The following is an 18188-nucleotide window of genomic DNA, read 5'->3' as shown; positions in this document are numbered from 1 at the left end:
AATTATTAATTATCATAAATAAACTATCAAGTAAATAGTTTAAATTTTATTTTTGTGCGTGAACCATAAGAAATAAAATATCATAATTATATTTGTGTGTAAAAGTAAAATAAAATTTTAATTATTATTTATTTTTCGAAAATAATTTATTTTCTCTTATACAAAGGAGTTCTCCTCTCTCGTTCCTTACAATGAGAGGATCGTGGAGAGATAGATCCTCTATTATTTTCTAATCATCTTTGATTCATATTTTGAAATCATTTATATTATGATAGTTAGAATTTTATGATGCATAATAATGTTTTAATTTTAATTTTTTATGATTAATAAATAATGATAATTGATTTATGAGGCTAGAATGATTATTTGATTTATAATGGTCTCTTGAACTTAAATAAATTTTAAGATTCATTTAATTATTAAAATTCTTATTTTTGGATTAACATAATAGTTCTAATTCAATTAATTAGACATATGTATGTTTCAATATTTATGTATGATTTTTATGATTTAATTAGTTTTAAATTTAATATTATAAATTTAAATTATTTAATTTATATATTTAAGTTATTTTTAATAATTAAAAATATTAAAATCTAATTTAATAAGAAAGGGAAAATTGAGGGTCTGACTTGAGTTAAGTTGATTGGCTAGACCAGCCCATGTGGCTGGGTACGATCTAGCATATGTGATTACGCATGACTCAACTTATGTGGACATGTATGGTCTAACTTATATGACCGAGCATGACTTAACCGATGTGGCCAAGTATAGTTCAACCGATGTAACTATATATAATTCAACCCATGTGGTCAAATATGATCCAACCTATGTGACCAAGTACAACCCAATCCATATGGTCAAGTATGACATATCTCATGTAGTCAAGTATAGCCTAACTCATGTGGCCAAGCATAAACCAACCCATGTGGTTAGGTATGGTTCAACTCATGTGGCTAAACATGACTCAACTCATGAGTGAGGTTCTAACCTAGCCCATGAAACTAAGCATGTCTAGTTATGTGAGTGGTGTTAGATACATTGTCGCCCCTCTGTTTAGTCTATTGTATCTCAACCCAATTTGTTGTCTGGGATAGGTATATGTAACGCATGTGATCTATTCAAGACTTAACTAGGTTAGTTCGATCTGGACTAACACTATACGACAAAGTTTAATTTTCTCTTCCTTTATTAGTTTGAGCTTGTTAACCGATTGAATCCAATATATTTGATCAGTTCAAACAGTTTAGGGTGATTTCAAACTAACTTGACTAGTTTAAATCTACTTAACTTAATTAAAATTAATCAAATCTAAATTAGACTAGTCTAGGATGATTCCAAATTAGTTCTTAAGAATTTGAGGTTGATTTTGTTATGTCATAATTAAATTAAGTTTGGTTTAAATCAATTGAGCTATTTCAATTGATAGAAGATTTTTGTCTCATGTTTTTATAATGGGATGAATTTAAACATTTTATCTAAATATGATATTTGAAAATAATTGACTTTTTATTTTATTTTAGATTAAGTTTATGATATTGATGTGATTATTATCATATAGTATATGTGACTATACTAGTGATCTGCAATGGATATGTAACTTATGAAAGGATCTACGGTCTCATCATAGTATGGAACCACCAATATATATAGTCTAGAAGATCATTCATCAAGCATAATCTCTTATAATATTTTATCATATTATTTTTTGAATGTATTTATGAATTAATGAATGTAAATAAATTATTATAGTTGTTTATGTATTATTGTCAAAGATAGATAAGATAATTTTCTTTGAAGATTAATGGGTCGTCAAACATAGTGGTTAGACGATCTCTTTATTCCTTATTTGGAGAAATGTGTCCCCACTTGGATGAGAGATATTTTACCCCATCCGTTGTCGAGAGTACGATATGAGTTAACTCTATCCGCTATTGGGAGAAAATTATCCCGTAGAATATGTATCTTCATCTGCTATTAAGAGAGTACATTATCAAGTGTGATGTATAGAGTGTATTATCAAGTGTGACGTATGTTTTTTTTATTTGACTATTATATATATTATTGAGATGTATTGTATGTTATTGATGCATAATTTTATTTATTATATAAAATTATTATTATTATTTCATATATAAGTTTTTAATAAAATTGATATATTATTATTTTATATTAAATTATTGATATTTATATATATTTTATGAATATTAAAATTATTTTTATGATTTTTTGAAGATTGCTACTCGTGTGATTGCTAATGTGTTTATTTTATATTTATTTTTAAATTAATTATTATTTTATAATAAATTTGAGGCATAGTTGGAAGAGACTTTTAGAATACATGATTTTTTATTAAAAATATTTATTATTATAAAGATAAGAATTTAAATTGTAAAAAATATTTTTTTATAATAATTGTTTCATAACTTCTAATTATAATATTTATAGGTCTTAGCGCATATATATATATACTATCAATAACAATTTATTTTTATTTTATTCAATATCAAGGACACACCTAATCATTGAGGAATGAGAATATCCTTTTTTTTCTTATTTTTATAATAATTTATATATTCATCTTAATATTCTCACATTCTCACATCAAAGAAATAAACTATATATATATATATATATATATATTTTTTTTTAAGTGTCGAGCACTCGTATCATTCCTCGGATACATCACCTTTAGTTGATGTGATTACAAAGAGCTTGCTAATGAGAATTTTATGAAATCATCGTGGTGAGGTTGTGATGATGGCTTTTGAATGGATGATTAGTTTAGGAAAAATGATTCCTATATCAATAAAGGAGGTACGATTGTTAAGTTGAAACACTAATTCACTATAATAGTATTTCAAATCTTCTACTCTTTTACGATATTTAATATAATCCTCACTTTTTGTAAACTCAAATTGCATAACGATATATATATATATATATATATATATATATATATATATATATATATATATATGTATATGTATATATATATGTATATGTATATATATATGTATATATATATATATATATAATTTGAGTCTTTCGTTTCCGTCAGGTCCCTCGACCGGTAGGTGAACCGCATCCCGTCTTGGGGTTTGGGTACCATCGTCGAGCACGACGACCGGACGATGACAACGGGAACAACAAATATGGGTTTTGTTTGCTTTCTCTGATTGCATCAGGTGAGATCTCGATGAGATGTTGCGTCAATTGGATTTTTAATCTCCGTTCCAACTTTTTCTTGAACTCCCATCATGGTCCTGCTTTCGGTTTGAGATCGTCTTTGGAAAACCCTAATTCGAATACTCTTGATGAACAAAGTGAAGTTTGTTAGGGGTTTATCGTTTGATCGAAACCCTAGTTGCATTTACCACTGTGGAACTGAGGTGGACGCTTCATGTTTGTTTGTAGATCCTTTCATGTATCGGTTCTCTTTCCGGCGATCTTTTAAATGAAGGAGAGGAAGAATGTTTCTGCGTTGAGTCGTATGTTGGTCAATTGTGCTTCTCAGGTCAGTAATCAGTACGTTCTTGGTGACGTCGTGGTTGTTGTGCGTGTTTCTTGTTGGTGATTTCCGTTGATTATCGAGTAAAACATGGTGTAATTGTAAGACCTACACGCTAGCTGTTAATTATCGACAAAATGGGGAGGCAAGAGCATTCTTGGACCTCTCTGGCCGGGGCATGTTTTGTTAAGGGTTAGATGCATTTTGGTATCATCCATTTCGCTTATTCTTCTTCTCTCATCTCTTCATGGGACTTACTTTCTTGAACTAACTCATAATCCGTTGAACCAATGTTTTTTTGCTTTTTCTGTATTGGAAGTTACAACCTTTATTTCCCATATAAGATGATTCCTTCTTATTGAACAAATATCTTCCATTGTTCTGTTTTTATTCCATTTTCCTATGAATAAATTGGTTTCTGACCCAAAAATTCCTTTTGTGTTTCATGACAGCATTGAAATTTCTGTAACATGTTTCATGGAACTGGATGAAAAGAAGATGCTCATAAGATTATAGAAGTTAGATATTTTGCATGATACTTGTGGATAAGATCCATAAAATCAGGATGAAGTTTATGCAAGAATTCTATAAAGATGCCTGCAGCTCATTTTGATAAGTATTTTTCTAACTAATTTAGGCTATTTTTTCCCCAGTACTGTATGATATCTAATAATGTCACTGGATGAAATAATGAACTGGACGTCTTTTCCCTAATCTATCTATTTATTAATCAACATTAGAATCGTTTAATTGCTTCATGACTTTAAGATATGAATTTGATCTTTTATAACTTTCCGATAATGTATTAAAAGATTTCAAGAAAGATCTAAAATACGTGTTACTAAGTGAGAGAATGACAAATGGCAATATAAATGGAGATTCAAACTTTGATAGGGAAGGAAGTTTGGATCCGAGTCTTTTATAACTAACCTATGATTGATATGCTCTTTCACCTTGAAAAGATCATTCTGGCTAGAATTCTCTGGTTCATCATTTTCAAGTCCATCAATTACAAGGAAAATAAGAAGTCTGTTAATGGCTGATGGAGAGCTGATGAATGATATGGAGTTAGGTTGGTTGATTGGTTTCCAGGCATAGAATCAGTCATTAAAAGATCAGGAATGTACATATACATTGGTGTATATGTATTAATTTGTGTATTATATTTGCTTCTGAAAGTCTCAAATGAGGGGTTGTGTGTGTTCTCTTAAAGCCATGGGGTCATCCATAGATCACCCATGTATTAACCTGAGGAGGCTAAGAATGTTGATCTTATTCAGGCTTACAACTACCCTAGGTATCTTTCCAATTAAATACTGGTGGTATATCCTGGATCTAAAGAATAGCAATACTATATGGCAGTTGAATATTTGTCTGACCGATTTTTCTTTGTGTAGAATATTTATTCTGTTTTATCTAATCCTTTATGTTTATTAGACAAAAGAATATGGAAGGTGCATTTCGAAAAGAGTCCCAGAGATAGAGCGTGATATGTGTTTGAAGGAATTTCTTGCACTGAAAGCATGCATGCAAAGCACGGTATTTAAACTTTTCTTTTGGAAAACAATATAAATATTCTCATACACTACATAGTGTTTCCAAGAGAATGGTGGTCATATCTTAATTCTTTTTGCATCCTTGTACTGATAAGGAAAATATTTGTTGATCTTAAAGATCAGAAACAAGGTATAAGATTTACTCTGGAGCAGAACAAACAATTTGGAACCCTGTTTAAAATCTTGGAAGATCTTAAGTCTCCAGTGAGGTAAAAGTTTAACATTTTCATACTTGTTTGAATTTCATATGCAGTGACCAATTTTATTAGAAAGCTCTTTTTTCCTGCTAATGTTTTTTGCAGCATTTTGCCCCAAGCAAGTAATTAGAATTGTATAGTAGACAAGTAGACCATGTCTGGAAAAGCTTCTAGCGATCCATCTCAGGTAGGACTGAGTGGTTCTGGTGCTCTCTCTCATGTTTATATTCAGCATCCACCCTTACGATGCAATGTTCCTGGAACACAAGGACTGTATTATGATGATGGGAATAAGTTGCTACTTGCTCCATCATCTGATCAGGTAGTAGAGTTAGAAAAACCCTTCCCTTGGCACTTTACAATTTTTTTGTGAGATTAGTAGCTGTCTCTTAATGTGTATTATCACAGGTTTTATCCTGGAAAGTTGGTCCATCTACTCAATCAGATCCTCCCAATTCTGATTTCATTGGTGAAGGACCTGTTTTATCTATTAGGTATTCCCTAGATGGGAAGTTAATAGGGATTCAAAGGTCTAATCAAGAGATCCAATTCATAAACAGAGAATCTAGGGAGACATTTAGTCGACGATGCAGGCCAGATTCTGAAAGCATACTTGGTTTCTTTTGGACAGATTGCCCATCCTGTGATGTTTTATTGATAAAGACAAGGTTTGTTGTCCTAAAGCTCTTCTTACCAAGTAATTATAAATAGTTTAATGCATCAGTTGGTATATATTACTGTTTTGTGCCCCTTTGTTTTTTTTTGCAATTTATCAGGTTAACTTCATTGCATTCAGTATTAGTATCTTTGTTTGTTAGAAAAACATGGATCAGCAAACTTACAATCATTTTTGGTGAATATATATCTATTTTTATCTATCTTTGTTGTGGTTACTTCTATAACTCACATTGCTGCTGATATACCTATGTAAATTTAGGAGCAGTTGCTTTTATTTGTTGTTGGCTTGCAGTAAATAAAATAGGCTAATTAGGTCTAGTTGGCCCATGCTAAAGCTAGGAGTCTCAATGAAAGGATATCCTTCCAGTGTAAACGTCATATGCTACTTGATGATCAATACTGAATCTACAAATACCTTATAATTCAGCTATACTGCAGTAGAACATGGTTTGAAGCTGTTTGTCCTTTGATCTCTATTAGCTAATTTGTACTTTTGATCGTCTTAAGGACCAGTTTGTGTAAAAGAATCTTGATTATGGTTATTAGACTGTCTTGAAACCCAATTGGCTAAAATTGACTATTTTAAAATGTTCTTTCGCGTAATCATTAATTGAACAACTGTACTTGTTCCATCACAAATTGTAATGCTGTGTGGAGTGGTGATCTTACAACTCTTGTTGATAGTCACCTATTCTATTGTGGATTAGCATGTTTATTAGCTTATAAACTCTGCTAAAATCTAGCATGAGATTCTGTATGAGTGGCATGAAGCAGCCAATATACAAATTTGTAATATACCATTGACAAATGTGTCATGTAACTATTCTTTTATGTTCGATTTTCCATGCTATTATCATCTAGAAGATATTTCTTTGTGATAGTACTCAGTTGCTCAGTTGTCTTTAAGCTGTGTGAATTGAAAAAAGAACATGTATCATGCTTGTTCTTTCCAAATATGAGTTAGATTGATGTGTAACGAAAAAGAGAGAGTGGACTAGACAAGCAGAAACATGCATGCACATGATGTTCACGTTTGTTATCAGAGCTCTCTTCTTATTAGTATTATACTCTAGAAGGCTGAGTTAAAGTCAAATGAACCCTCAAACTATAATTTTTTTGTTTTTATATATTACCATTTTTTTAGGTGAATTAGGTGCTGAGCTCTGTATCATGCAAAAACACACACACACACACACACACATCAATTGCATACATGTTTGTGCTTTAATTTGATTGTGTTTATTTGTAAATCGATGCAGCGGTATAGACCTGCTTTCTTATGAGCCTGACTTGAATACTCTCCGTTTGGTGGAGGCTAAACGATTCAGCGTGAGCTGGTATGTTTACACTCATGAAAGTCGGATGGTTCTTCTTGCTTCTGGAATGCAGTGTACTATATTTTCCGGATATCAGGTAACAACCAAACTTGCATTAGATTTAAACATGAACATTCAAATTGATATGTGAAAATATATGGTTTTTGCTTTGGCATTGTCTGTGTTCTTTATAAGATTTTTATTGTTAACTAAGGTTAACATGCTAAGACAACTTTTTTTGATAGTTGTGGTTTTGAGCTATTAATCTGTTGAAGTCACTTTGTAGGAAGACCACTTTAACAAGTTCTGATTTTTATTGTTAACTAGGGTTTATGCAGATGTAATGCTCTCAGTAGCAAAGTGCTGTTGGTTGATGCAGAGCAAGATCCTCAATGTTGTGGTTATATGGTCATGCTTTGATTTATTTTGAATGTCTTGTTCAACTTCAACCATATCTTGTTGGCAATTGCTTGTTCACACTACTGATGTCAGCATGACTTTTACACCATTATTGTGCAGTGGTTGATTTAAGCAGCAATGCAAAAGTTATTATTAACTTTTGTTTTTCCTTTTGCTGGCTGAATAGATTAATGCTTATGCCACAACAAGAACTGGACATCACTTCTTAGGTCAGCCAAGTGGGTAACAGGAACACTATTGCATATAGCTATAATCCTATACCACAATTTGTCAATTTCATTAACAGGCTTATGATAAGCTAGTACCTAGTTGATCAGGTCCTGTTCAATACTTTTTAACTCTCGGGACAAAAGAAAGTACAGCATTCAAAGGCCAATTAAGGTTTTCAGTTTTTTGATAGGCTGCTCTGTAAGTACTGTTGATTAGGAATCATATGCTTGGACCACATCTGGAACACTGGAAGTTCAACAGACAAAGGTGGGAAGCTTTTAATGTCTAAAGTTTAAATATCCTAACTTATGAAAACAGTTTCAATTTGGAAAACTCGATATTGAGATTTCTTGGCTAGTGAGAAAGTAGCATCAAAATTGAGAAAGCTAAGATTTAAGACATAACTAAAGAAATGTAAGAAGTTTTAGCAGAAGTTGGAAGTCATTAGATGGTGAATCAAGCAGATTACAAAAACAGGACTAACTAATGCTGCCAATAGTCATAGGCCAATTAGCACAGCATCTACAAGATAGAACTATTATGCATAGATTGTCAAACATGTTATTGTATCTTATACACCCAGTGCAGGTGGCCTTCATCAAAGGGATTATGGTGGCACAATAGGCTACTATTACTGCCACAAAATTTTGGCCATGAAACTAGAGTTCAAGAAAGCATCTGACAGTTAAAGTCGGGAATTTGTCATGGATTAGCTCCACATGTGGACATGTTCATCCCAAAAATTCAGGCATGGTTTTTGCTCTAGAAGGAGTTGGTTTGCTTCGATGGATGCTGAATTGTAAATACTCTATATTACCTTAGAGTAGAATTAGCATTTTAACAATTGCAGGATGCTAATATAATTTTTCAAATTCCTAAAGTACCTGTGACTTTATCTAAGATTACAAGATTGCCAAAATGATTTTGTGGGAAACTAACATAATTTATATTTTCTATAAGCTGAAATTTTATTTTTTTTATTTTAAAAAACTATTTTATATTTATTTATATGATTATATTTTTTATTTATTATATATTTGGGCCATATGAAATTTTTTTTATAAGATTACATACATTCATTTATTTATTTTGTTTATTTACTTATTAATTTAAATAAAAATTATATATTTACTTTTGAATAAATATTAAAATATTAGAAGGGTAAATTTGTCATAAAATATTCAATGGACATTTAAAATATAATTTTACCAAACAACACTTATGCTAATGCACATTTAAAATACAGTGTTAATCTATTATTTACTAAACACTCGAAGCATTCCACAATTGCACACTCACTCAAACCTCTTTTTTCCAATTGCATATTAAAAATGCAAATGTGTTTCTAAACGTAGCCTTAAAACCTTGGGAGTGTTACCATTGCTTGATATGTAACCTTGGTTTTTTTCTCTCTTATTCTCTTAATCCTTCATTATTTTTTTAATCTTTATTTTGCACTCTTCATGAAATAAGTTGACATGTACTTTTTATCTTTGCCTAGAGAAATATTTGTTGATTCATGTTAAGTCAGTTTCAATTTGGGTTTAGTCAATTATATATCTTTTAACTTGGTGGATTTAAACCAAGGTTCGCCATACCGTAGCATACCACTCGGTATGGGCGATACATTCCGGTCAGAGAAGAGATATCGGTCTGCTCCCATGTACCATGTGTTGGTATGTTCGGTATAGCTTAGTACGTATCATACCGACAACTGGTCGGTATATCGGTACAGACCGATAAAGTGAATCATGATTTTAATTATTTGTTGTTACATCAAGGAGTACCTAGAATATATTTAGTTGATGGATCTGTTTTCGGTGGGTTGTTATATTTAGTTATTAAGAATATATTCTTGTTCTGATGATTACATGTGTTTGTTGACTATGACTTGAAGTTGAGAGAGTTTTAAATTTCTCTTAGAATTGGATTTTAAGTTATTGAAGATTTTATTGAAGAGAAAGAGTCATCCAATAAGTTACCTTGGGTTTGTCTAGGATGTTTAGTTTTTAACTCCTTTGGCACTTTATCTGTTTTCATATTCGTTAATTCTGCAGTGGCCATATCATTTTACTTTTTTGTCCAAGATTGGTTGCTTGGATTTTCTTTTATGCAGTATTCTCTAATAACTTATTGTTGCTTTGTTTTCTTCTCCAGTTTTCATCTGGAGGGATCATTCGCTTGCCAAAGTTTGAGATGGCAATGGCCAAGGCTGAGGCAAACCACAAACCTGTTCTAGCAGCAGAAGATATTCATATAGTTATCATGTAAGTTTTTCTCCTCATCGTAGATTTAATATTATAACATGATTTCATGAAGTTTTTTGTTAATCATGGTATAAATTGACAGCTATGGTAGGGTATACTGCCTGCAATTTGATAGGGTGAGCATGCAACTCAACTTATATAGGTTTTACCGTGATGCTGTTGTGCAACAGGTATGCATTTGAAAATTTTTGGTGTCAATAGAATTTGACATTCATAGGCAGCTGAACTAAGATGCACTAAGTTGTGTGATGCTTGCTGTGTTGATTAATCTGGATACAAAGAAAAAGGAATAGTGCATGTTTTTTCTCTGTATTGGATTGGATAACAGTATCTTTCTGGTGTTGTTGGCTGTAGAGCTTAGAAAAGATTATTTGCAGGATGGTCAATGCATGGTTTAAAATCTTGGTCCAGTGCCAGTATCTCTCTGTAGCTGAACTGGGCCGTATCGGGAGGTATTCCTGGCATAATAAACTTTGATCAATGTAGGTAATTGAACTCTTATTTATGAGATCTGATTAATGAATGAAGTTGTTGCCTTAGAAGAAATAGATGATCCATGAGATCTCAATGAATAGTGTATCCAGGTGAGCAACACAGCTGATCTATCAGATGACTGTTTTAGCTATAGAATGGTATAATTGTAGTTTGCTATGTTTTGGACTTGACAAATAGATGTTTCTGAGCTGCCTGGCATGTAATAGAAGAGTCCTGCACCTTTTTGTATAAGATCACAAGTCCACCACAAAGATTGCATATAATCAAATTCATCCTGGATTAGTACCATATAAGTTTGATGTGGGATTGCCATAATGGATTCACTTAGATGTGGTTTGTGAAAGTATTTTAAGCTTCCATATATCAATTTGATTTTGTAGGTTATTCCCCAAATTTAAAAGTTGATTAGGAATTAGGAACAAGATAGAAGGAGCAGCTAGAATCAGACTCTGAGAAACTTCCACTTATGTATTTCGATTTATGAGAGAGGCCTGATTTTTTATTTATCTGATGCTTGATTATTTAAACTGCTAAATACATAGATGTGTCATGAGCTATTGATCATCCAAGCTGATTCTAACTCTTAACTTGTATAACTAAGAAACAGAAAAATGTGCTCCTAAGTTTCTTTCAGGTTCTTTCTTGCTATGACAGATTTGTTAGAAGACAGTCTTCTGCACTTGGTTCATGCATTAGATGTGTTTCTTTGAGGTAATCTAAAGCTTAATTTATTTGGCTGATTAAAATAAATCTGAAATGTGGTTCTGATCTACAGACTCATCTAGCCATGGACCTTAACGTATTTAAATTATGCCAAGAAAGAAAGTCATGTTCCATGGAAGATAATTTGGTTATATAGATTAAATCTAATTGTGATGACATTTGCCAAGGGACCAGCTTATTGAGGCAAACATTGAAAAAAAATGGAAATCATATTGAATAATCCTATTATTAGTGCATGGTTAGAACCATGGTTCTATGTTTCGTTTGGCCTAGTAAATACCAGTTTGATGGCCTGTCAAGTCAATGGTACGGACCATGGCACATGCCTCCCAATGCCATGGATACTCAAATCTTAAAAGAAGTTCCATGGTAGTTGGTCCGGCATACCATATGCCAGTACACTGGCATCTGCCAGACCCATACCTGTTCGGCAGTGACCGGCATCGGTCCACTATTGGGTAGAACACAAATTTCTATAAACTAGTTTGGTGTTATGTTTATGTGGGCATGTTATATAGTTAGCAGCAAGGTACACTTTTAAGGAAGTTTTGAAGTGTGAACTAATTGGAACACCGATTTGGATTTTTGAGGCCATCATTTGCTCAATGAATTGGCAGAAATTCAAGGACCTACATAGAATGTGATTCTTCATAGGGTTGAGAATCAACACTATAGTCACTGATGATTGAAGTGATTAGACTGGCTTCTGATATTTATTTTGTATATGAAGCCTTCTTGAGTGCATACTGCCTTATTGAGTTTTGAATAAATCTAAATTACAATGAGCTTCAAGGCTTTTTTAGTTGGCTCTCAACTTTTTTCATCCATGCTTTATTTCATTTAACTGATTATCGATGCTTGGTAAAGATGTACCTTGGATTTCTGGGTTTGTTCTACATGGAGAGCATGATGGTTCTTTGTTGAATCATGGGGATATTTATTTGGAAGCCAAGTTAAATGAGCTCAAATTGTGCAGAAGTGTAAATGTAGTGAGGACAAATTATATTAGGGCTTGAAAGTAGAGGAAAAATCATACAATTTTTCCTAATTACTTCATACTTTTCATCTATGACTCACAATATAGTTGAGAATGTTTTAGTATGGTATATTTTATTGTACTCTTGCTATGAGCTTTTTCTAACAGTCGCTAATATTTTAAACATAGAATTGGTTCCAGGTAGATTGAGCAGTCTGTTACTTTGGGAATGGTTGCAGTCACTAAATCATCCCCCAATGAACCTAACTGCATTATGATTGCAGTTTATCTGTCTAGACAACATCAACCATGATAGCATATTTGATTAAAAGCATTGCTATATGAACTAAATGACCATTGTCCAACCTAAAAGCAAGGGATTAAAAAAGCCACCACCACAAGAAAAAAGACTATTGGCTACTTGTTCTCTTAGTGTTGTGGTATAGTTGGATCTTGCATCTGATGTTTTGGGTAATACTCTAGATGCTAAAGCCCTGGTCAAACACTAATAAGATGACTAGCCATGCATTGGGTTAAAACAAGATGCCTATCTTCCTGGTTCTAGCAGCTGCAGTTTGCAGTGATGTCCTGTCTAGGTATTTCTTTCATCGTCATCATCATCATCATCATCATCATCATTATTCTTTCTTTCTTTTTTTTTCATTTCTGGCCCATGACTGTAACTTAATGATTATAAGTATTCAACTTGTTTATTGAGTCAAAATGGGTACTCCTAAGAAGCACTTGTTTAACTTAAACACAGTTTCCATCTCATACCTGGTTTCCGTCACCATTTTTTCCTTTCTCCAGGGGGCTCTTCCAATTTATTCAAGCAGGATTGCCGTGAGTGTGATTGATAATGTACTACTAGTTCATCAAGTGGATGCAAAAGTTGTCATCATCTATGATGTATTTTTAGATTGCCTATCACCAATATCTGCTCCCCTCCCTCTCCTACTGAGGGGTTCTTCAGTTTCTGGTAGACAAGCATTGCAGGTTGAGGATAATCTAACTAGTGCATATGGCGCAATGATATATGGAGATAGTTGGACTTTCCTTGTTCCTGACCTTATTTGTGATATTGATAATGGCCTTTTATGGAGGATCTGCTTGGATCTAGAGGTGAGTCTTGGATATGCTTTTGTTCCTTCTGCCCCCCGCCCCCCACCCCAAGATTTTGACCTGTTATTCATGTTCTCCAGGCTATTGCTTCAAGTAGCTCTGATGTTCCATCAGTTTTGGAGTTCTTGCAACGTCGGAGGTCAGATCCAAGTAAGGTAATAGTCATTGTTTTCATTATTAAATATGCTTCAAGACTGCAATTAACCAGATGTATCGATGTCAAAAGGACTCATTCTGTGTTGTGGCACTAATACTGTATCATTTGTTTCCCATTCAGATTAAGATGCTATGCTTGTCAATAATGCGTGCTATTATGCTGGAAAGAAGACCGATATCAATTATCACAAGGGCAATAGATGTGCTTGTCACTTCTTATGCACACTTGGTTAAGATGGAGAATGCTTTTCAGGGAGGAGACAGAAGTTCAAAGAAAAGCCAAAATTCAGGCAGCCAAAGTGCAAATACCTCCAACATTGTATCTGCAGAATCTTTGGATGAAACAATGAATCGGGGAAAATCCATCATCAAGGGAGCAGAGAGTGAAACTCAACAGTCAACCATCAGAAATTTAGTGAATGTGAATGATAATCATGCTAAAAAATCTACAAGTAAAGCATCATTAGATTCAGTTTCTGATTCTGATGGTGATGCAAATTTGGATGCCATGAGAAGCAATTCAGGCGAATCTCTTGATAAGTATTTATCAACTGATTTGCTTTCTTCAGATGCTATGCAAGACGTAAAGAAAAATATGAAACATGATTATTTGAAACAATCACCAATAGAATCAGAAGGACTTGGATGTAGCAGCAGCAGATCAGATTCTTGTATTTCAAACCAGCAGGAACCTCAAATCATTAGTGTGGCAATCTCACTGGATGAAATGTACCACTTTGTCTTTGCACTTGTTGAGGAAGAATTGGGAGGTGACCCTGCATACTTGATTGCAGTTATTGTTGAGTGTCTACGCTGGTATGTTATTTGGCTATATGTTTGAAGAGTAATCTTATAAAAAAATAAGTTAATTTGCAATAGTCACAATGAAAACTCTGCACAATTGAAAATTAAAATAAGAAAATCTGAGCACTCTGATGGATGTCATATCTGTTGGCCATGTGACTTACTGCTGGAGTTGGATTTTGATTTACTTTTTTTTCTGGTAACATATTGAAGTTATTCATGAAATGTGAACTCCAATTTGCAGTTCTACCAAGGAGAAACTCAGAGTTCATCCTAACCTGTACATGATGATGATCCAAATGCTAGCACGCACCAACCGCTATAGTGAACTTGCATTGTTTGTTACAAACAAGGTGATTTATTGTCTGTCAGGCTCCTTGAATAATAATTGCTTTTCCTTAGTTATTCATTTCATGGAAGCTTGCCTTATTTGATCATGTACATCAGTTTTTGCTCAAGGTAATCATGTGAGGTAATTGGTATCCTTACTGGATGTTGAGTGTTGACAGCTCTGAAAAACTACAACAGAATGATTTGCTTATCTTATCATGTATATGACTGGGATTTCTTAATTTCAATTGCATTCTCAATTGATTCTGATTATTGGATGATCTTGGTCATTTTATTTGCATAATATTTTTCTACCATGTTATAATAAAATGTAGAACTTCTTGGGTTCACTTGTTCTTAGTAAGATCTTCAATTAACCACTTGCTGATCACCAGATGCAAGCACATGTTTCCTCACCCTCTCTTTTGATGGCGTTTCCATTATGGTGGCACTCTTGCGTTGACTTGATATTGAGATGGTGCATGTGGAGGGCAGAAACTGCCCTAGCCGTCCAGACACAGTCTGACCCATTGTGTGCCTACATAACCTTAAATCCTTGTTTTGTTGCACAAGTTGGAGTTTTGTGGCTGCCAATTTCTGCGTTAATTATTGTCATAATTTTGAACAATGTCCATCTAGTGAGCCATCTGGAGTATTTCTTTCATGCTTTGTTGACAAGATAATCCCTTTTAAGCTTTGAACTTGTGAGTTGGTAGAGAAGTAGTTTAGCAGAGATGAGAAAGAGATCAGCTTAGATTCAAAATATGAATTTCCATCAAGAGCCTAACAAGAATAGCTTTCAGTATGCTTATTGCTACATCCCAGTAGTTCTATGTGCTACAGGCTTGAAGAAGCAACCCTATTTGGTTTACCAATAATGAATGGTACTTTTTTCAAGCTTTATCAGTGTGTCCCACAAGGTGTGGAACTAGGCAAATTGTAAGAAGAGAAGCACTAAACAGTGACCTTAACAACTGATATTTGCTATATCTCTTCAGGATGTATAAGCCAATAACCATAATTGGTAATTATTGATACAAAAGGTTTTCGTTGGTTGTAGACTTATAAGTGTTAACAAAGGTTTTTTTGAACATAGATACCAGCTAAGAAGTTTTAGGACATCTGATGATTCAAAATCAGCAGCCTGCTCACCACACAATGACAACAAGTTACCTTCTTCTTTTTTTTACTTCCTCATGTACATTGTAACTTATCCTATTAGAAAATTGTGACTCAAAAATAATTGTCCACCTCACAGTTGCATATCATTTAGAGTGAAATTGTTACCAATTTTGACACTTGATTGGTAGTGTTTTCACCTAAGCTTGGTTGGAAAAATATTTGTGTAGCTGAAAATAAAAGGACCTGAAGCCTTATTGTTATTGTTGTTGAAGTGCGTCTCCAAGAAGGAAAGAACACTTCAAAGAATTAAGTTCTCTCCCTTCTACATCAGAGAATACATGTTATCTTCTATCTTGTTCTTTGAAGTACGGACTTCTGCAGATTTCATTAACTTTTCCTGGAAGATTGATATGTGCTTTTATATTTCGTTTTTGGATTTTTTTTTAATCCTGATATTGTTGACCACAGCTGCTGTGAGCTTTTACAGACTACCCAGTGAAAACTTCCTTATACTCCAAATTGTTTACTTAGTGAATATGCTTCCATTACAGATCTTGGAGCCATCTAAAGAAGTTGCCTTACAACTTTTAGAACAAGGTCGTCAGAACTTTCAGATTAGAAAGCTGGGTATGGATATGCTTAGACAGCTTTCTTTACATCATGATTTTGTCACTGTACTATTGCAAGATGGATACTACCTTGAAGCTCTGCGATATGCTAGAAAACACAAGGTACTCACCCTCTTGTATAATCATTCATATCTTGTTTGTCTTATCATCAAAACAATTTATATCTGATGGTACAAGGAAAAGATTGCTATTTTTTCTCCTGCATTTAGCAATATATAGAGCAAAATGAAACCAAGAGAACAGGTGTGTAAACCTTTCATATGTGATTTTTTATAAGAATTGAATCCATTTAAAGTAGGTATTGGTAGATTTTCTTAGTGTAATGTAGAAACAGTGAGAAAGTTTATCATCTTTCTTATCAAGATAGATTTGGCTTAGAGCGTAACTGAGAAGTGAAGAAAGCTTCACAGATAATTTGGCAATGGTATCCTACTACCCATGAACTTGACACCAAGCAAACATGTTCATCTCAAAAGACTAACACGACTTTCACTTTCTACAAAGGTTTTATATATATATATATATATGTGTGTGTGTGTATGTGTATTTGTATGTATATATATATGTATATGTATATGTATGTATTACAAAAAATTAGCACAAATAGTTTTTCATGGAAACCCTGAATTGAGAATGAATCCAGATAAAATTAAAACCAACATTTATCTTGTAAAAATGAAAAATCATTTCCTTGTGTACCATGTTCTAATAGAATCTCAACTGAGTTTCCGAGTTGTATGCATTATTTTTATTTGCTTTCTGCAGATTTAGTGATCGCAAAGAAGAAAAGAAATGTTGCTAAACGTGCCATCTCATGCAGGTTATAACAGTGCAGCCATCCCTATTTCTTGAAGCAGCAGTTGCAGCTAATAACTCTCAACATCTTGCTGCAGTGCTGAGGTTTTTCTCCGATTTCACACCAAGCTTTAAACTCACATCTGATTACAACAGATACCACACAATGCTGATTGAAATGAGTTAGCTGGTGGTGGTAGTTATTATGGATCATTGAAACATGATAAAAGTCTCAAAGCCATTGACTCCTTTATTCAGCAATATGCTACTTCAGGGTATTGGATATTTTGTCATTTTAGATTCGTGTTGGATTTACGGGGTAGAACGCAATGGATCTGATTATGTAGTTGAGGCAATAAGAGACTATTCTTGTTACGATGCATCAAATTATTAGGAAATAAGATAATTTTGTGCTGCTGTTATTTTCCCCTCTCCATGACAACTTTCAAATGATAATTGCTGGTCAGTCTTAAAATTTGTGTAAATCTAAATAAGGTTCACTTTAGTATGTTTTTTTCTTTTTCTGTGTAAGCATTAATATGTTTAATCTTTTTTGTTTTCTCCTTCTAGCAAAAGGTGAGCAGTAAAGACAGGACTTCCTACTAGTAACAATCAAAACACATTTGCAGAATGAGATCGTGAGTTCTCAGTTAGGTCAATAGACAGAAATTTGAAAGATGAGATACCGATATACGGATCGTCTGCTATCGAATAGGCCATGCTACAGTGCTATAGTAATACACTGTAACAGTACTACAGTGAGAGAAAATCATTCAGTAAGTCTTTGTATACCGTTCGATAATCCTGATGTATCGCTCGATACGTTGGTACCGTATCATACCGAACCAATCTCAAAACATCGATATGATATGATATTGCAT

The 18188-nt window shown here is 33.4% G+C and overlaps 1 protein-coding gene across 6 annotated transcripts; it reads left to right on the top strand.

The window, feature by feature from the left end:
• The first annotated feature begins 3050 nt into the window (after nt 1-3050).
• Nucleotides 3051-17729, top strand: LOC103991032 (uncharacterized). Of its 6 annotated transcripts, XM_009410394.3 has the most exons (16): nt 3051-3188; nt 3418-3517; nt 3964-4127; nt 4949-5050; nt 5186-5276; nt 5370-5586; nt 5673-5932; nt 7202-7355; nt 10046-10155; nt 10238-10325; nt 13160-13471; nt 13552-13626; nt 13749-14443; nt 14676-14784; nt 16435-16614; nt 17333-17729. In XM_009410394.3, exons 6-16 carry the CDS (start codon nt 5419-5421, stop codon nt 17492-17494), a joined length of 2313 nt encoding a protein of 770 aa, XP_009408669.1. In that variant the 5' UTR covers nt 3051-3188; nt 3418-3517; nt 3964-4127; nt 4949-5050; nt 5186-5276; nt 5370-5418; the 3' UTR covers nt 17495-17729. The 6 variants fall into 6 exon arrangements, with proteins under 6 accessions (XP_009408669.1, XP_009408683.2, XP_018685332.1 ...); XM_009410408.3 differs by lacking the exon at nt 3964-4127; XM_018829787.2 differs by lacking the exon at nt 3964-4127 and having other exon boundaries at nt 5163-5276.
• Nucleotides 17730-18188: the final 459 nt, after the last annotated feature.

This window comes from Musa acuminata, chromosome BXJ2-1 (assembly GCF_036884655.1).
Source record: "Musa acuminata AAA Group cultivar baxijiao chromosome BXJ2-1, Cavendish_Baxijiao_AAA, whole genome shotgun sequence".
Classification (NCBI taxonomy): domain Eukaryota; kingdom Viridiplantae; phylum Streptophyta; class Magnoliopsida; order Zingiberales; family Musaceae; genus Musa; species Musa acuminata.
Note: the sequence above shows the minus strand (reverse complement) of the source record. Positions and strands in the feature narration are given on the sequence as shown.